This window comes from Poecile atricapillus, chromosome 4 (genome assembly GCF_030490865.1).
Source record: "Poecile atricapillus isolate bPoeAtr1 chromosome 4, bPoeAtr1.hap1, whole genome shotgun sequence".
Lineage (NCBI taxonomy): Eukaryota > Metazoa > Chordata > Aves > Passeriformes > Paridae > Poecile > Poecile atricapillus.
In genome coordinates, this window is record NC_081252.1 from 68,385,400 (window position 1) to 68,406,929 (window position 21,530).

Genomic DNA, 21,530 nt, shown 5'->3' on the forward strand with positions numbered 1-21,530 from the left:
AGCAAACACCTTACCTTTTAAGAGCTGTATGTGTTTTCTCCTCTGTGTATACATGCTAATGCCCATTAAAAATGCAGATAAATGAAATCTGTCTCAAATCGGTAATGGGAAAAACCCACTGTTTAATATGCAGAAAAAGTGCATTAAGGCTTGAAATATTATAATTTGCATTGTTAGGACTTGGAAACACAAGAATTTGTAGCTATAACGAGGAACTGAGCTTGTTTTGACACTGTGTGTGTTACAGAAGGAAGAAAGAATTCCTCTAAGGAAGATGTTATGAAATTAAAATAAAAGCACCTCTTCAAATCTTTCCCAGGCTTCTTTAAGGTGCCATCTGCTGGTCAGCTCAGACTTGAGGCTGTGATGAATGACAGACTGGCTAATTTAGAGATTATTACATATGCTTTATTTTGTCCTCTCTTAGGAAAAGATTACAGTTTCTTTGATAAAGTTTGTAAGTAGTACCTATGATCTGCATGATACTTTGACACTTATCTGCTGTCAACAAATTCATCCAGTTTAATGAAGCCAGACAATAATCACAAAAATTGATTGAAAAGCTAAAGCAGATATGCTTCATGCAAACACACCAAGTGTGCCAATAATCCAGCAGTAATGGTAGTCTTTTTCATTTATTAAAAAAATACTGATTATACTCTTACTGGCACCTACTACATTATAGGGGGGTGGAGGGCCAAGGTAAAAAAAGAAATTAAAATACCTGCATCTCTTCTCACAAATATGTGCTTCTGGATGCTTACACCAAGTCTTACATAGCCAGCAAAAAACTACTCCGAGCTTTTGCAGACTCCAAAGTGTTGAATATCTTTTTCTCATCTGGCCCTACCAGTTTTGCTCAATAATAATTATATTTCAGCAAAATCATATTTCACATAAGTGACTTGTGTCAAGTGCCTAGAAGTAAAATTATTTTGTTTCAAAATTAAATGCAGGTATGAAATTAATTTATTCCTGTATAAACACTTTACTGCTTCTGTACACCCATCTTAAAACAACTTCAAAGACCAATTTTTTGAAGGGAGTGAACCTTTAACCTCTAATATGTCACATCTATAAATCTGTTTGAACAAGTCCACACTCCCACTCTCATCTCCTTCCCAAAGTAATTTATCAATTCAAAACTTGGCCTTGCCTGATTTTATAGTATTTCAAATAAACCCCATTTAAAAACTATCCCCTAATAACAACAAAAAGCATTCAAAATATTTTTTAAAATGTCAAATAAGATGCATCTTTCAAACAAGAAAGAACTGAGCACATCTTTCCTAGAACCTGGTTGTAAAGGACAGACATTAAAGGGGTGTGTAACTAACAACAGTTCTTGACAAGTAACAGTCACATCCAGGTTCTATTCTGGAACAAACTGTTCACAAAGAGTATGGGAGAAAGAAAAAGGAGCAGGGAAAAAAAAAAGACCAGAATTCTCATATATACACCTTGTGGAGATGTATGTGCTTGTAGAATACAGAGAATTTTTCCTATACTTGTAAAGAGAGCACCTAAACCAACACTTAGAAGTATTATAGTGAACACAGAAATGTGACAGCTAATCATTAAATCTATTTCAAGTTGAGAAGAATTACATCCTACTCAATTAGCTGTGCAAGGCTTTCATCATTACCTGACAGTGTTTATTTTTAAAAAACTTTCCCTTAATACTGGAAAGTTTCTCTCCAGATGAATGCCCTCAGGACACACACATATTCAGCTGTTTAGACAAGTGCTAAAAAAAAAATACAAAAGGCGAAAAAGTTTTTAAGAGCCACCCACACAATACAGAATTTCTGTCTTTCCTTGTTTTGCAGAGCAGGTCAGTATTAATTTCTGAAACACATGCCTGATATTTTTGTTTTATTTAAAGGCAAAAATATATCTAATATAGGAAACAAACTGGGCCCAATTCTTAGTTGGCCCAAGTTCAGGTCAACGAAGCTTTAACCAATCCAAGGATTCAGTCCATTAATCTACTTTCCCCTGCACCCAGTCTCCCAAAATTATTTAACAAGGTGTGTTTTCTGTTATGATGTTTGGGACTTTTTTTTATATCTTAACCCGTTGAAAACAATTAATTCACTTTCTAGTTTCTGTATCTGTGTTCTGTGAGAAGTGTATGAAGTTTATTTTTCTCAGATCATTTACTGTTTAGCAGTAGCTGAGTAAATTAGTGCTAAGTTTTAGAATTTCCATCTCAACCATATGTAAGATATAACCATATCCTTTCTTAAATGTGAAGCATTTTATGATACAACCCAAAATCCTACAAAAAAGTGTCTCTTGTTAAGAAAGACTTCTGGATAATTAATTTTATAATCATAATCTCAAGAGAAGAATCTTTCTCCTGAGTGCGCGATATTTAGAGATGCTTATTTTGAGTCAAAACCCTCCAGATTTTTCCTTAAACTAGTTGGTTGAATACAGGGTCCCAAATAGACCATTACACAGCATGCCCCATCAGCAAAGCATATCCAGAAGAAGCCGGTATGCCAAAAGGTGGGATTTTCTCAATACAGAAAAAACTTTACTTGGCTGCTGCTATGGACATTATTTCCCGTGGGACCTCCTTTGCTTGTTTTATTGGGGTATAGGAGGGAGCATTTATTGAGGTTTTTTTTAGCTAAAATGTTTTTCCAGTTACAGTTAAGATATACAGCCATTAACATGCAATCTTTTTTCCCTACCCAAAGGTAAACTGTTTACTGAACATTGCCTAGATATTTAAACTGCATTCATTATAGCACCTCATGCATTTGTTAGGGGAGATGAAAGTCACTAGGAGAGCTGGAAGCCCTGTTCCCTTGTTAGCAGGCAAGTATTTTCTCTACAGTTTTTGTAACACAAACTGGGTGAAGCTGTTTGTCTGTGGATATTTTACTAAATCCTACCAACTACAGATCCAAACCCACCTGCAAAACAGCATGCATACTTCACCCTCATGCTGCCACTCTTTGGCTGATTGGTTTTAACAGTGTAGATGACTTGGGGAATGGCTTAATGGATTGTATGAATACATTTCTGATACATACATTTCATTTATTGTATGTCAGCTGAGAAGAATTACAGTTCCAAATATGCAGAGCTAAGACTATGATTAGCAAGTATCAAAAAAGATACATCCTTCACTGTCTGTTTAACTCTACTGGGGTTTGAGCTATTTGCATCACAGAGAAATAGCACTAAAACAGCCTGAAAACTAATTTGAGTTAAAAGGGACTCTGCTCAGAAGACTGTCCAGTTCTAGATCAAACAGAGGATTAGGCAATTTGCTTCGATATAAAAGCTATGGCAACATGACAATATTGAGTTACATAATGTAACTAATGTAGTACACTTACATAAAAGTCTGTAGAAGAAAATACAGAACACACTGGCATTTTACTTTGCCTCTAATAGAAGGTTACAATTCTAAAACGTTGTTGGTAAATACATTAAAAACCACAATAATATCTCAAAGTCCCCAAATCAGACGTTTGTGTTACAATAAATGATTTGCAATGCACACTTTAACAGGTTTCACAGAGGCCAAAACTGTAACTTGTCTAGAGCACCAACGTTAGAGAATTCGCCTTTGATTTTTGCTTTTCTTTAAAAACAAGATTCACACCTGATAATTTCTGTAATTAAATGGCTGTGTGCAAACACCACTTTTTTTTTACCTCATTCTCAGTTAAGGAAGCTGAAGGAGATGAACTCTTGCTAAAAGCAAGAGTTGAAGATTCTGCTGCTGAAGCCCGATTTCGCTTCTTCAGAGGTTTACATGCATCAGACAGATTTTTCGTTGCTGTAAAATAATTTTGGTTTACAAAGTGAAGTTTGGAACTTTAAAATGTTATCTCCCTGAAGCCATTTAAAATATTCCTTCAGATACAGGAAGGAATTATTTAGGTATGTCTTCTGGGCACCTACATAGGACTGACTGAGCAAACATGAAGCTTCTGAAACCATGTGTTCTGGCTTGATTTTAAAATTAAAGGTTTCCATTAATCAAACAAGTGCTAAGAAATGTTTTGACAATTTTTTATCATCTCATTTCTATTAGAATCAAGGTATCTTGTGACTTAAGACCTCTTTAAAGCAGAGGTAACAGTTAGGCCTAAATGAGCTCATCACAATCTGAGTACCACTAACACTTTGTTAAGAGAAAATTTATATATAGGAGCCAAGTACCACACATTAGCTATGGCACATCACCACTTCTACACCGTGCAGGACTTGCTGAAGCTCGCTTCTCTTTGGCAAATCATTGTAACACCTGAAGAGACATGCTCTGACAGCAGTTACCTTAAACTTGAGCATCATTAACAAGCCTGACTTTGGCATTTTGATCCAAGGTTCTACAGAATTCCCTCTCGTGCTCCACACTGCCTCCCATCAAGCACCATTTCAAAGGACTAAAACCCCAAAGTACCTGACGACACTGACAGCCTCTGCACCTGTTTTACTGGGCCAGTGCAGTGGGCAAACAGTGGGGAGCAGCAGGGCTTGTTCCCTGCTCGCCAAGATCTCCAGCTTTAATCTGGTGCCATCACACGGGGAACTTGTGAACTGCTGCTCTCAATCAGCAAGGCACAATTTCAGTCCAGGATCGAGCTGCAGGAGGGCAGTGAAGGAACAGGGCTCCCCCCCAGCTGTGGCACAGTGCCTGCAACTGCTCACCGAGTCAGCAGAATTTGGCTGGCTGCCTCAGACAACCTGGGCATTTTAAAATTATTTAATTGAAAAAGTTACATTAAAACTTATTCTGACCACATTACCTGACTGGTTCTTTTGTGAAGAGGAGGTTTCTGTGACCTTAGAAGAGTTTGTTTTTGCTGTTTTGTCATTGCTTGTCTCCCTCTGTCACAAAAAAAAATACGAAAAAATAAAAAAACTCCTAATTTATGAGTGGTTGGATACAACTGGCAATTAGTTCTGGATTTATGTTATTAAAAAGAAAGTGTCTTTACAAATATTTGAATGGTACTGTAGTTAAACTAGCCCCACTTAAGTGATTTTTAAAACTCATTTACAGCACAGGGTACAAACCCAAAAACAAATGAGAAATATTAAGGAACACAGTACTTCAGCATCCCACTTATCCATCCCAAATTCAGCATATCAAAAGGGGGAGTGCTAAATGAACACCAAACTTGTAAATTATCCTTACTACTCTTTGTACAAACTGGTCAAATTAAAACCTTTAATTATCAAAGGTGAATTGCAGAATTAGTATAAAAATTTGAGAGTAAACCCTGTGCAGAATTCTAAGTCTCAGAGAGGCTTGCTTCCAACTCCACAACTTATAGCAGTGCCATTTTTTAAATTACTATGGTTAAGATTGTTTCAGCATTTCCAAAATAAAATCACTATTTTCAAGGGAGAATAAACAGCACCTAAATTTGCTCCATATTGAGAATTCCTGATCAAAAGTTTAGGCCAAAAACTGGGTAAGTTTTTGTCAAATCTAGGTCAAAATTAAGACTCTGTTCCTTACACATGCCATTATTTTTTATCATGTTACGAATTAATTCAAATTACTAAAACTGTAGCCTAGAATACTTAACCCTGACACATCCTCACCTGATTAATAAACACAACTCTACTGAACAGAAAGCTTTATGCACATTTCCAATGCTTTACATGCTTTTTCAGTCCTCATCTGACAAGTTTTCCTGAAGAAAGATGTGCAGGTGAACACCTCAAATCAGAGAACTGATTTCCTTTGTAAAAAAACATAGGAATGGCTGTAGATGTGCCACGCTGTGCTTTTACTGAGCTCTAAGCAGCCTAAGCTGCCCTACCACCAATGCCACCAGAGGCTCTCAGTATCCTAAGATTACTGTTACACTTCTGGGCAAAAATGAAAGAAAAGAGGGTCTCAAGAGGATGGTGCCAGACTCTTTTCCATGGTGCCCAATGACAAGACATTGAGTAATGGCCATAAACTAAAACACACAAAGTTCCATCTCAACGTGAGGAAGATTTCTTTACTTTGGGGTGGCAGAGCATTGGAAGAGCTGCCCACAGAGGTCGTGGAGTCTCCATCTCTGGAGACATTCCAAACCCACCTGGACACATTCCTGTGTAACCTGCTCTAGATGACCCTGTCTTGGCAGGGGGATTGGACTGGATGATTTCCAGAGGCCCCTTCCAATCCTAAGGATTCTGTGATTCTGTAAAAATGTACAGGATAGTTCATTCTTAAATTTAAAGCACACTTTACAGAACCCCCGTTTTGTTAATGTGCATTTTATATACATCACCAAAGCAACAATGAACAAACTGGTTTTTCAAAACTTCCATATGGGTACTTATGACTTGGTTACTTTATATGAAAACATTGATTTTGCTATTGTATATAATAAGAATTAAGGACAAAGGGAGAGTATAACCCACAACTCTTGTACAAGTAAAATGTCATGAAATTAAAGCTCCTCCTATTTAATTGCGAAATGATTGCAATTAAAGCCTGCAGGTAAACTGGGAATAGCAGAAAGGAGGTGTATGGTTAGTGATTGCTTTTTTGAATCATTAGATGTTTTCACTGTCTTTCACTGAAATGTTCTACCAAGCAGCAGCACATACAGCTGGAAGTGCCTTGGGATTGTGAAGACAGGAAAAAGACTAAGACAGAATTTCCAAAACAAACTGCAAACCGTATCTGACCTTTCTGTGGAGCACAAACCCTGCTATATGCATTTAGAGTTTCCAAACTACCTAATATTTAGATACATCAAACCTCTTGTAAGCAGTTCTGATAAACTAACTAGAGAGAGAACATTTTTAAAATGCACATTAAAAAGTCAGTGCCATTAGTGCTATAAATATTATGGGAATCATTCACCTCATTTAGTTATTTATTTTCCTGCTGGTATATTCACATGTGTGTCACAGCACCAAAGATATCAGAACCTCCCATGCATGAACTATACTGCAACCACCTTTCATCCTGCTTCTGGAGAATGTAGGCTAATTGTAGTGTACAAATGCTGGTGGGACAGGAAAGTACCTTTAGAACCATCAAAACAAGGACTTTACAGGAGGAATTAATTATATTAAGTAAACCTCATTATTCCATGTATCTAGTGCATTATAGAGTATTATTAGACAAGTTTAAAAAGATTTGAAAAACGGCTCCCAGAAAGACACATTAATATGCAATGACTAACCCATTCCAGCAAGTAGTGCAAAAACCAGGTTTGGCCCTTCCTTTTGCAAAGGTAACAACATTAAGAATTATCTGTCCCTTGCTAACTGGCTCATTAAGCCTATTTCGAAATTATATATTTTTAATATATATTATACTCTAAAACAAGTTGTCTTAATATCTACAGTATCAACAGAAGTAGCAAAATAACCAGCCCATCAAATGAATGACACCTGACACCTACAAATAAGACCTCCACAATTCAATTAAAAAAATAAGTCTACTACTTTTCCTTCTCTTAGGTTGTTTCGTTTGATTGCAGTACCACTGAAGTTCTGAGCTTAAGTCTATGGTACTCACACTACAGTATGATACTGCAATAACATACCTGAACACATGTGTGAGCTAAGCTTTCCACACAAGTAAAACCCATGAAATTCACATGCTCTACATGCATGACTAAATAAACTGTGCCTCAGTCTCCACAAGATTTCTGCTGTGTCCACAGACATAGTGACCTATGTAAGGAAAATTCTCATTCTCACAACTAAACTAACCAGAAAAGGAGCCTATGATTTGTGTGATAAATATACTTTTACTGTATAAATATAAATTTACTGCAGTCTCCTAACCCAAGAAAAGGGTCAGCATGCCACTCAAAAATGTCCTGTAGCCTTCCAGTTCATGAAAAGCAGTTTTCCTGTTTTGCTTTACTTGCTTTCCTCTCTTCTGACTTCTGTCTAAAGTAACTATTGAGTAAAGGTTATTTCTTTTACATCCTGGTAAAACTAACTCCAAATCAGGAGGAAATAAAAAGAACTACAGAGCATAACACAGAGAGGTCATGCCTCCCTCTGCACACTCCTTTGGGAAACAGACTTGTCAGACCTCCATCCTCCAAACCAAAGGAAAAAATCCCACAGTGGTAAGGTCACATGTATCTCTGAATATTGACAACAGTATGACATATGGACATTTCTTTTTTAATCCTGAAAATGGAAATGCTGACAAACTTAACTACAGCAATGTGACTGGTGCTGCTATAAATCAACCCCAACAAACCAACAACATAATTACCTTCCGATTATTCTGTTTATCCATCCTGAGTCTTTTCCTAGGTGCTTCCTGAACTTCAAAATCTTCTGTAGGCTCCTTTGTCCTCTTTTTTTGGTTTCTTTTATTTCCATGTAAATTACCTTGGGATGGGGGGATGGGGGAAACTCACATGAAAAATAATCTAAAACCCACTTTGAAATTATTTGAACTGATCTAGTTATTTAAGGTACTTTTCTTTCAGTCATTATTTTTAAAACATGGTTAAACATTAACACAGTTTGATGACCTCATTTTAGGGACTGGTTTCTGGTGCTGAAGACTTACTCTAGAACAAATGCAAATCAACTGCTTAAAACTAAAGTTATTTTACAAAGATGAGGCTACCTATACAAGCACTAGTTTAAGATCCGAATGTTACTGCCCAACATTTATTTCATATCATCAGACTGCATGTGGTTATCTCTACAGCTTTTAACTCTCCTGCCACTTTATAACTGTGTCTTACTGCTATAATTACTTTCTAACTCTCCTCCTTAAGCCTACTTTAAGTTCTCCAAACAATACAGATGAAGATACTGGTGACATCTATTAAGGGGCCTCTGAAAAAGACAAGATATCACCAACTGTACAGATTAATTCTCTTTCTGGTATGGCAATTCCAGACTGTAACAAGCTGACTGTATTTTACATGAGACCACAAGATCCCTTGCCTTTATGAACCAGAATCCTATGAACAGAACCACGCTGGCCATTTTAGACCAGAAAGTTATTCATGTATTTAGATGGTTGCTCACTGTAAAGTTCAAGCAGGTGCTAAATACAAAAGGTCAGTGAGTAATCTACATACCCCTGCCACAGGTTCCACTATTGTCTGCACCTCAAAAAGAAAGATGAGGGTTTGGGAAGTGGTCTGTTTCATCAAGATGGAATGACAACATAATTACACTCTCCAGTACTCTCTACTTTATGAAGCTACAGAGTATTATTCCTATGAAAATCGCAAGCTCCAGGGACACAAATATGTTAACTGAAAATTGCCCTACAGCTACAAGCATTCTATTCCAGTGAGAACAAATATCTGTAAATATTAAAAATATGGCAACTTGAAAATAGGGATAATTTTCAAATTAATGTTCTTATCTAAACAATCTAGGACATATTCTATGATCAAACCGAATCCACAAAGCAGACTGAAATGGCTCCAGGAGAACCTGCTACTTACAAAAAGCCAGGAAAAGAAATCCCACAACATTCTTCCAAGTTTAAGATAAGAGGATTTGAGATGGGGAACAAGTGAACTGACATATTTGCATCTGCAGATAACTATAAATGTACACAATATATGTACTAGAAACACCTGGTACAGGTACAATTTCAATTACATTTCTTGCAATATGACACTGAGGAAGGTGAACAAAATTCAGCACTACAGTGTTAAGATATTTAATTTGGGATCCATTAAAGTTCTAACGTCAAGGAAGACAACATCTGAGATAAAATAAAGAGATTATGATACGTGGGCAATTACATAAAAAAATACACTCAATAGCTACTTATAATGATGAGCTATTTGCACACAACACAAATTTCAATTACTTCTGGATCTTGATCTCCTTTTAGGTGAGTCTTGAAACACTTTACGTTTGGCCTCTCCAATATTCTTCAATGATGAACCTTGAGAGATACAGAATGTGTTTTTTTTTTAAACTGATATCCAAATATTTAACACTTAAAATTTAAATTTAAAAACTTTTCAATTTTCCACAAAATGATGTTATTTCACACACACACATAGATAGTTAACAAAACTGACTGCCATTTTTATACAAGTTTTTCCAAGTCTCACAAACTTTCAAACACTCCCTCTCATTCTTGTCATTGCCCAAAGCAGCACCTGTTGGCTTCTAATACTTCCATAGTAAGTCTTCTTACAGTGCTGTAAAGCTATTTAAATTTGAAAAATGATAGCGAGTTAAATTTGATAAAGTTCATGCAAATGGAAAACTATCTTCTTCTTTCTCCTTTCTCAAACAAGTGACTCCAAACCCCCTCAAATATTTTAGAAAATAATTGAGACTGTTCATCAAAAACAAACACTAGGAAACAGCAACAAAAAATAAAAGGAGAAAAAAAATAAAGTATTCACAAACTTGTACAAAGTCCTAAAATCTTTGAGTAGCACAATAAAATGCCAAATGGGTGAAGGGTTCAGAATAAAGTTTGGAATAGTTCTTCCTGAGTTGATGATGATGTGAAGTAATACACTTCAGGTATATATGAAGAGAAAAGGTGTAGCACTGATTAAATTTTTAAAACCATTTCTAACTGTTCTATAAAACATCTCAAATTTTACTAGCAGTAACACTTCATCTTCCCACCATCCACTTGTAACAAGCAGTGGATGCAATGGCAGCTGCTTATGGGCAGAAGAAGAATGAGAAATCAGCAATGTCTAAACAGCAGAAGGTTTACACAGAACAACTTTTCAGAACAATGAGCAAGAAATGTAGACTTCATGGGTTGCGTTTATTGTAACCATTGGCATTCCTTTGCTATTGGCACAAACACCAAGAATTAAAACTGGAAAACAGTGAAAGCTGCTTTCCCTACAGGGTCTCAAATATGTGCTTAGTTTAACGCCACTATGTATATCAAATTTAGTTAGAGTACACTAGCACAGTTTTACGTTTACCAGAGTCTTCTTCAGATTTGGGAGAGGTCACTATGGCAAACTTTGTGTTATAGCGAGCTTTCTGTTTTTCACTAAGCATGTTCCACTGCGATTCGAGCAGTTCTTCAATCTCCTCACTTGAAGCATCTGGATGTTCAGCAACCACCTATACATGCAGAAATAGGGTTGAATTAAAAAAAAGAGGTGACCATTGGAAAGCATGGTGTACACACTTCCATCACATTGGAAAACCGGATACAAACAAGTTATCTAATATTTCTGCTGCAGACAGAACTATAATAAAACCTACTGTACTGTATCCAGTTTTGCTTTAATAACCACTTCTCTCTCTGTATCTTAAAAAAATAATTGACCAGCTTATTCAGAAGTATTAAGACTAGTTTTGGAAGTATCTATTTGCCTTTTACCATTCAAAAAATGGAGCAAGTATAAATCTTGTCCTGTGGTCATTCAAAAAAATGTGTACTGTTTCTCAATGAAGTTTAAATATATATCCACAAATGACAGGCAAGCAATACTGGAATATATGCTTGCCTAGAAAGAAATCCATCAATTCACAGCAAAACTCATTAATCACAGAACTCAGTACACCTAACTCAGCAGAGAGATTTATACAAGTGAGCATCTGATGCAACATTTTCCTTTATTGATTCATCATTTTTTTTGTATTATGCATATGAACACTGGGAACTCACAAGCTGTGCATCTTTTTTATGTTATAAGCAGGACACATAATATCCAGAAATATGGAGTTTAATAGTTTCTAGAAGTTTATTCAACACCCCCCACTCCCCCCAGTATTAAAAAGAAAGAAAAAATCCTCCCAAATTCCTTCAGTATACCCCTACTTCTACTTAAGGAAAATCAGATTTGACTAATCAAAAAACTCTATGCTAGTCTACAGAAATGAAACAGTATGTTTAAACACAATCTTTCTCAACTCATTACCCATCATTCGCCAATATCCTATTTGAGTGATGCAACTGATACCCCAAAAACAGAGAGCAAATTAAAAACTAGGTCAAGAAAGCAAATCATTCAAAGAGTAACACCATTCAACAGAACAGAAATACAATTTTTCTGATAAGGTGAAATGACTAAACCTAACTTTTTTTAGAATTTAGGGTTTAAAACTACATTTCCTGTTACCAAACAAGATGCAAGTGTGACTGTTGGTTTTCCAGGTGTTAAAATAGTTGCAGTACCTTCTTTTCATCTAGTATGGAAATCCATGCTTTAATTTTTCTCCTAGTAGAGTACTAAGAATTGTCTTGTTTCTATCTGGCATGATCCTTCTGCATAAGGCTTGAGGAGTACAACTACCTTCGAAAGCCTCTACTCAAAGTTTGATTAAAATCCAACAACTATTCACATTATTGAAAGGGAGGAACATAAGCACACAAGGATACCCCCTTCCACAAATCTCACTTCTTCAGGACATGCATGAAATTAGCATCAATTTTGACTGTTACAAATGTACAGGTCATTGTGCTCAATGAGGGCACAGAGGCATTTAATTCTCAAAAAAACCCCCTTGATTTATTAGGACAAATGAGATACACATTACCTCTAGTCTCAACAAAATAAGAATAAAAATAACTTTCAGCTGACTAGCAGTACTATGAAATGACAAGGAAAAGACACTCAGAATTCTTAATGGTGAAGGGACCCTTGCAAATAAGGCCTCCAAGGAAAATGCTCAGTAGTCTTCTCCAAAGTCTCCCTGTTATTTTATATTTTATGTTATATACACCTGTGAAATTATTCCTTAATTTTCCTCACAACAGACTCAAGGCCCAAATCAATTAATGTAAACAGTGTTGCTGTCTTCCTCTCACTTCAATGACACCTTTATCTCCAGTCAGATACTTCCTTCCAATGCTTACTAGGCTTGTATGTTTCACAGGGGAAGCACATAATACAATAGTACAAAATACATCTTTACTCCTTTGGTAACAGCACAAAATACTTAATGTGTCACTACAACCACAAAAGTGCTCTAAGCTTTCAGCACCTCCCTCAGGGATGTGGGAAGTATGTCTCTTAAATCATTAAAAACATTCTCCAGCAGTTAAATAATAATAAAATTAAACCAAGATATGAATCTCACTACCACACAAAGCCAGACTCCAAGCAAGACACTGTAGAAATGGCTCTGTTTTTAAGAGAGCTGGGTATTATTAGAAGCTCCATAAGAGTAGTCTTCAGTCATCTCTTTTGCTTCCATCCCTTCCCAAGACTGGGGACAGAGAACCTCTTCTGGGTCTGTAATGTTCCTTTTCTCTAAGCTTCTACATGCAAATACTAAGAAAGCCATACACTACACTTTCCAATGCCACCAGTACAAGTAGCTCAAAACCAAGTTTCTTTTTTAGCCAACATTATCACTCTTTCTAAAGCATCAGAACATCAACAACACATCAAAACAAACTCTTGGTAAAAGTCATATAAGTTGAAACAGGTAAGCCTAAGGGAAAGTGATACTCCAGATACTGGACTGGATACAATCTCCACTTTCCACCAATGGCATGAATCTGCCATTTTCAAAGCAACATGCAAAGCAAAAAGAATAAATATCTAAATTGGTGTTTTCTCACTTTGCCAGTCAAATTCCAACCAAGACAAAGGGAAGACAAGTTCTTTGGATGATCAGTTAGAGGTATCTGCAGCTTTCACAACCTAGTTCTTTTCTACCCACAGAAGTGTTTCTGTACCTGTTAGAATGGATCACACATTCAGGCAGATTTGGGTTTTCATGACAGATCTTATTAAAAGGTACTCTAGGCAGAAATGGTAGGATGCCCTGTCTCTAAAAATATGCAGTATTTTTAAACTCACTTCCTTGAACTTTGTGCAACATTAGCCACTATCATAAGTGAGAATTTCAAGTTTAAGAAAGTTTCTGTTTCCTGAAATGACACTGAAGACAAAGCATTTCCTCAATTTCATATATTTTAATAGTCTTCATATTTTCCATCTATTAATTTGAGAATGACAGTATAACCACAGTAGGGAACAGAGCCTGATAACTGGCAAAGAAAACAGAAATATCAGAGACTCAGCACGTCTCTTCTCTGCAAGGTATGTTTGGCTGAGTCCATAAAGCCAGCCATCATAACCTCATTTCTTACAGAGAAGCAATTTTATGTCCCTCAATATTGCAAAAGACTTCTTGCTATATACACTGAAGGCCAAGGTAATTCCCTCTTGCAATGTCACTTACAGAAGAACTGTGAATAGAACTCATGTGTCTCCAACATGAGATAGAAGATTTACCCATAAAGCTTTTCAAAATTTGTATGTCAAAATCGGTATTTAATGGTCTGGCTACAAAACCATTTTCTTTCCAGAGCAAGCAAACTTCAATGCCAATGCTTTTCCCAATTTAACCAAAGACACTAAAAGCTTTATGTAACACTCTGCTCATTTTCATTCTCAATACTAGCTTAAGTTTCAATGATCTAATAAGATCCCAAGTTGAACCACAACTAATTGACTTCTGTACAACCGAATCTGTTTTCCAGTATTTCTTTATGAAGTTTACATCTATTAATTATTTTCTACAAATATACTAAAATGAAGTCAACCACTCAAAGAGTATGACCAAGTCACCACTAACTTCCTGATCCTTCTGAGAACAGTATGTAATAGTACAAGAAAATGTGATATCACACTAGCTTTAGATCATGGAATAGCAGTACAAACGGAGCAAAAGATTGTAAGGAAGAAAAAATTATAGTCCTGATTTTAAAGTAATGAGCTACACCAGCATTAGTGCTTCTACACTTTAAACAGTCTTTCTAAAAATTGTTGGTAATAAGGTATTTATTTATTCTACCTTGTATCGGAGTATAAGTGCCTCAAGAGGACCTAATTTCTGTCCCAGCAGATTGCACACATTGAGTGATTCTTACAAGCTTTGGTAAGCAGCTTCTTTTGAAGCTCAGCAAAAGGTTCTGGGTAAGTAAATGAGGTTTTGAGGTGTTCCAAGATAAGGGAAGACACAGAAGCAACTGAGCCACATCCTCAGAAAGAATGTAGAAGCTATCTACAAACAGATTGTCATAAACAGAACAATCTTTGTTATATTTGCCTGAGCATGTATGTATGCGTATCTATTATATTGTAAATACATTAAAGACAAAATATGGCTAATACAAAGGACTGTTAGTTTGTGTGGGAAGATACTAACACAACTTTTGCTTCAAATACAAAGGCAGTTATCACCACCTTGTTTATATTGCCTTCCTTCCTGCCTTCCTTTTTCCTTTCCTTTCTTTTTCCCTTTCCTTTTCCCTTCCTCTATTTCTATCTAGAATAAGATTTGATGCAGGCATACCTTGTCAAACCCAGAGTATTATGGATTGTACAATAATAACTAATTTTTCTTTACTAAAGACGTTTCTTTAAGTACAGAAATGAGAAAAGGCAATCAATAGTAACAGCTAAAAGAGACTAACCTCATCTCTGTACTTCTGACAAAAGACCAAAAACTGAGATACTGCATCGCCCTTTCTGCTTCGTGGAGTAGATGCTGGAGTTTTCTTTCTATTGAGAGGGGAGCCTATCCCTCTTTTGGATTCTGCCTGTTCAGATGACTTTTGAGGAGTGGTATTCTTATCCTCCAACTGACTGCTCTCTTGCATATCATCAGTGGCAGACAGTTTTGATGTCCTTCTCCTCCTCTTGCTAGGAATGTCAGACTCCTTCATCGATTTCAGATTTGGAGTGGTTTCTTCATTTGAGTAGGATGACTCATCCATCTCCTCCAAGGGTTCCACAGCAATGCCAACCTCCTTTGCCACTCGAGGATTAAGATGAGGTCTGTCCCTGATATAGATGAAGGTGTATTTGGCCTTGCGTTCCTCCACTGTCATGGCCACGGCTTCACTGGCTTGCTTCACGCCCATCTCCCACTGCGGCCGCAGCTTCCCTGACACGGGCTTTAGCATCTGCAAGAGGAGACAACCGTGAGAGAAATCTGCCCGTTTGTGATTTCAAAATGCTGACACTAACATAAAACAATCCCAAGAGAGTAACTGTCATGCAGATCTCTAATTCAGAGTTCAAATGGAGCTGTATTTGGTAGTACTAATACCACACGTGAATCCATGACAAGACAGAAGAGTACTAATTTTTACTGAGTAACAGTGGTAAATCACCCCATCCTTTGCAGCTGTAAATGAAATGTAAGACTGCAAGCTCCTGTGAAACAAGCAGTCGTTAATTTTTTTATAATACCTACTTATATCTGTTATATCTGTACATACCTGTAATGTTAAAATAAAAAACTCTGAGTCTTGCCCGATTTGGTAACCTCTTACCTTTATTTTCTCTGCTTTAGTGAGGGCTTGTCTTGCGCTCTCTTGGCATAATTGTTCAAACTGATCTTTTTCTTTGAAAGGCACCAGGCTCTTCTCAAATATCCAGGCTCTCTCTGGGGCATCTCCAAAAAACTGAACATGATATTGACGAAAACTCTTTTTCTGTCCTGAAAATTAAAAAAACCACATGTATTTAAGATACAGATTCTGGGAAGTCTCTACGCTTTCAGACCTGAAGTCTGTAAGCTACTACAGTTGCCATAACAAAAGCACAATAAAACTGGATAACCTTTCAAAAAACCACTTAAACCAGCCTGAAAGTCTCTTAGATAAAATGTACGAAGTCTGACCCAAAAACTCAATAGTTTAATTCCCAGCAAGAACATTCTTGGCTAAATTAACTCGAGGTTACAATCACCTGTCAGTTTTCCATGTATATTAACTTTACATGTAGGTCTGGGTATTCCTGAAAATGAATTCAGCATTCATTTCTCAATGAACACTGAGAAAGTTCCATAGCTTGGAGAGCTTGTGCACTCAGCCTCCTCTCTGAGTCTCCTAAACTTTATCTTTTAATATTCTTAAACAGAGACACATCATCTGGTTTTAACCTTTGCAATCAAAACTTCATATTAATCAGGATTTTTCAGGAATCCAAGAAATCAATCAAGATTTTTCAGGAATCTAAATAATCAAATAAAGGATTTGGCTGCTGGAAGGGAGAGTGGAGTGATAAGAGTACAATTCTGAAACCTAAATAAGAAACTTTTTTTTTTTTCCTCTAAAACTAAAAACATCCCCCTTTTTCTCCTAGAAAAACAAGAGGAATATTGTCTCGCTGTGGTACGATACAAGCGTACAACCTCTCCCTTTGAAAGGTCTCAGCTATTCCACAGGAAAGGGGGAATAAACCACTTTCAAAATTCATCAAAGGGTTCACAGTTAATAATGAATTTCTACAAGGCCAAGGTAAGAGATCACAGATTAAGATGTCCTCTAACACCTTGCTCATTAGAACTTGTAGATTTGCTAAGTGTTCAAATTATGGTCTTGTTTAAAAATAGAAAATGTTTTAACCCCCATTTCTGTGCTTGCAATTCAATCCTGCTAGATCCTGCTCCCTACAGAATCTGTGGTTCCCCCACTGTCACCACAACAGTTTGTCTAACACATAGACTGGACAGCAGAGGAACTCAAGGATGGACACCCAGTACAAATAACAGCCACAATTCTGTTACAGATGACTTCAAACTAGGTCTAGATTCCATCAGGAAGACACCACATGTTTTCAGGCTTAGTCACCAAACAGATCTATGAAATTGCTTCATACACTATTTTTGGGATTTCCAGAGCTAGAAAGAACTTTCTTTTCATGGTGATTCAGCTGATGGTTATTTTAATAGGGGAATAATCTTGTTGTAAAATGCGGAATCTGGAAGGGTAATATGAAATCAATCTAATTAATGGTACGGGCAAAAATTTTAATGTATCCATGTGATGTTTTATAACAATTACAAACTTATGCTATATATAAAAACATCTATGAGAACTACAAGAACAATAATGACTCGTCAGAGATCAGAAAGGAGAATCGAGAGGAAGGATATAGGCAAAGTCTTAGGATTGTAAACATCACACACCCAATCAGTAGTCTAACATCTGTTCCTGTGTTTCGCAGTCAGGAACAGTTCTCTTGCACAGTAACTACTTTCTGCTCATCAAGAAAATGTTTAAGGAGTGACTGCAGAGCTCTTATGTGTTAATCTATGACTTAATCTGTCTATTTTACCAGGATGCCCTAGCTGCCTACAGAGATGCCACAAGCCATGTTTCCAACCACCTGTAAAGAGCTGCCAAGAGCCCATTTTCCAAGCAGCTTTGTGTCTGTGCTCCTTCTGCACTGTAAAGTTGGACAGCTGTAAGGAGACTAAATTATAGTGCCTGCCACTGGAGTCACTGAACCTAGTGGGGAATCTTCAGGCATCCTCTCAGACTTGAATCTGTACCAATGCTCCAGGATAAAATAATGCATTAACAGTTGTTACATAGGGAAACTTAATTTTTGGCCCACAGAATCCTGAAACAACTAGTTGTTGGCAGTTTGGGAGTGTTCTGGGAACCCACCACTTCCCTGGTGCTTCTCTGTATCTGAGCATCTGTGGTTGACCACAGCCAGAGACAGGATATTCAATGAGATGGAGCTTTAGCCAGACTCAGTACAGACTTTCTTACACAAAAATGTACTTCCCACAAGTTGAAAGTTATTAATTTTTATCAAGCCTAATCAGTTGGAATGACCAAATCAAGTATCAACACACAGAAATTCACACTGCTTATAAACACTTGATCATAAGTCTAGAAATGGGAAATACAGAGATGTAGCTCAGTATTTCTACAACTGGTGAAAGATCTTTCCTTTTTGCAAGAAGAGACTTATGATAGTGCCTAAATAATAAATAGTAGGTGGAAGGTAAGACACACATCAGAGTGCACTTAATAGTCAGGATGGCTGCCCAGACCCTGACTAAACTCCTCAAGGAAAAGGCAGGCCCAAACCAACTCCAGAGCAAATATGAGAAATCACCATCATTCCCATTACTTCAAAGAGAGTGAAATTAACATTACAAAGTACATGGGCTCCTCTTTCTGTTAGTGCTTCACAGGCTACATTCAGACATTTGGTATTGGGTTTTGCTGGGTATGCATCCGTAATTTTTGATAAAGATGTACCATGAAGATTCTTGACAATGAACATAAACCTTGCTTCTTTCAAGGAACAGAGTAATTGTAAGGAACAAATAAACAGCTCTACTACTCTCAAAATCCATCTCTTTATGTCATAATAGACCCAGTAATCCAGAGACTAAAAATGACAGGGACTGCCTAATCCAAACTCTGAAATCAGACTGCTACAAGGAAAATTTGTCTGAGGAGTCTATAAAAATCATTCCAAAACTGTATTATGAATGCTTGAAAAGGTTCTCAAGAAGCCATTTAGTTTACTACCAATTTTGAATCTAGCTATAATCCTAGAGACAGTAATTCAATTTGTTCCTAAAAACCTCCTATGAATGAGATCAGACCATTTCTCTGGTCAACCCACCCCAATGCTTCACTGCCTTCAGCCCTTCCAGCTCTTTCCTAATGTGTAGTCTAAACATTTATTGATACTAAGCCTCAAAATTTTCAGGTATCAGAACAGAGAACAAAGGTGAAAATGAGATTAAGAAATTTTACAGATTCATACCTAAAAATTTCATTAACACTTGGTAGTTCCTGCATTTAAAATCAACCAATAATTGTCTGCAGATATCAGTATTGACTATGAATCAGAGAAAATTTGGTTGCCTGAATTATGGATTGCTTTTAGTAAACTGAAATAATCAGGAATATTTAATTCCCATCAGCTTTAATAAAACTTTTAGCCTGTATCAATTCACCAAGCATCTCCACAGAAACAATGAAAAACACCAACAGGTTTGTTTTTTTCCTTTTTTTTAACAGGACTCCACACAGTTTGACAGATCACAATTTTGGTATCTTTCAGAGAACACTCGAGTTAAAAGGCACACTGCTATATGCTCAAGAACAGTGTTTACATGATTTTAACATTCCTGTTGACAAGTTGCCGATCAACTGCGTATATGAAGAACTGAATTTTTCCAAAGGAATCATTTTGTATACCTGAAGGAATCTGAATGACATACCTTTTAGCTTAGTGTAGGCATGGAGAACAGGATCAGCAGAAACCATACATGGCCACCAGGGGAAACCAGACACTTTTGACCACACTAGATCTCCTATATTATACTTCAACAGATGGATTTTTTCCTCTTTGATGGTACTTTGAGTTGCATCTCTCTTAGCAGGAGCCTTAAATGATTAAAAAAAAAGAAAAAAAAAAAAAAGCCAAACTGATCATCATCTTTTTTCATATATGCACCAGTGGTAATAGAAGGAGGAAAATAATAAACAGTTCATAAGAATAAAGAGCTGTCATGTTTGCTAGTAAACAACTACTGCATTTCATGTGTAATGAAAACTTTCAGCTTTAAGTCATAGCCTTTGCTCTCTAACAGTGAAAAAATTCCACATTCCAGTTACGGATTTGTTTTTAATTAGAAATATTGGCGAGTAAGCTGTGGTTTCCCTTTATCTTTTCAAGTAACTGCTGAGAGACCATCAGGAAGGCTTACTTTGATTCCAAATACATTACCTGAGCACTGGATATAAATGTGGAAGAGTCAACCTCCCTCTGTATTGAATATTATGAATCAAGTTAAGTGCTATGCACACAAATGTACTATTAGATTTTAAAATAACCTCAAAAAACCAAAACCAAACAAAAACCTCAGATGAGAACAGACTGAAATACTGTCTTTATGTCTGAATAGAAACTACATAAATAACCAGTTCTAAAACCCAAGGCCTCCATCTTTCAGCTGTTTTTTCACAAACTCAGAACTTGTAACATGAACCATTCCCCATATACTTCTGTGAGATTTTTTTTCTGTTCCAGTTCTAGCAGTAAAAGTTTGTGAGTGCTCCATTGATGCTCTAAAGCTATTTTAGCTATTGGAAAACAATTACAGAACTATTTCCACTTCAAGGGATAGGTACACGGGTGTTTCATGCTCCCCTATGACAGACATATTTTTACTACATCATAACAAAATTCAGCAACACAGACATCTATTCACCAACTAAAATTCATTTCACAGAGTTAACTGCATTTTGTCTTTTTGGATTCATTTGTTCTATTTGATATAAATAGAGTATACCTTTACCTAGGTAAGCACAGAAGGTGTCTCATTACACACATATCACATATTTTATAAAATCACGTATTTTGAGTCTCCTTTTTAATTTTCTAGTACTAAATTTATATGCAACATTCATCATTCATCTTGTATGCTACCAGCTTATCATTCAGAAGGCAGCTAAAATTAATTGAAAGTGGCAAGAGGAAAGAAAGAAGATAGTTAAGAAAGAAGTAGAAATTAAGAATTTAGAAACAAGTACTTGGAGCATTACGCTGAATCAGAGTAGGTCACTTCACCTTGTACAGATTTTCAAATCCAGAAAATACTTCCATAAATAATTACACATTATTTTCCAAACACAGACAACTGAAATCTTTGATGTGCTTCAACTGCATAGAGATTAATTTGCAACTCAAACACAGAGGTAAGTACATGCAGTCAAAATCCCTAAAACTCAACATACTCAGAAATCCATTTCTCAAAGCTTTTAAAGCTCTGCTTGGTAAACATACATGAAGCCGTGTCCTCTGACTGCCAGGGACAATTAC

The 21,530-nt window shown here is 36.5% G+C and overlaps 1 protein-coding gene across 1 annotated transcript in view; it reads right to left on the reverse strand.

The window, feature by feature from the left end:
* Positions 1-21,530, reverse strand: part of NSD2 (nuclear receptor binding SET domain protein 2) — a 97,665-nt gene that overhangs the window by 23,389 nt on the left and 52,746 nt on the right. The window contains exons 6-12 of the mRNA XM_058838368.1: positions 19,927-20,092; positions 16,220-16,386; positions 15,356-15,847; positions 10,896-11,040; positions 8,225-8,343; positions 4,776-4,857; positions 3,678-3,802 (exon numbers count right to left, since the gene is read on the reverse strand). Coding sequence (XP_058694351.1) covers positions 3,678-3,802; positions 4,776-4,857; positions 8,225-8,343; positions 10,896-11,040; positions 15,356-15,847; positions 16,220-16,386; positions 19,927-20,092 — 1,296 coding nt within the window. The remainder of the gene's footprint in view (positions 1-3,677; positions 3,803-4,775; positions 4,858-8,224; positions 8,344-10,895; positions 11,041-15,355; positions 15,848-16,219; positions 16,387-19,926; positions 20,093-21,530) is intronic.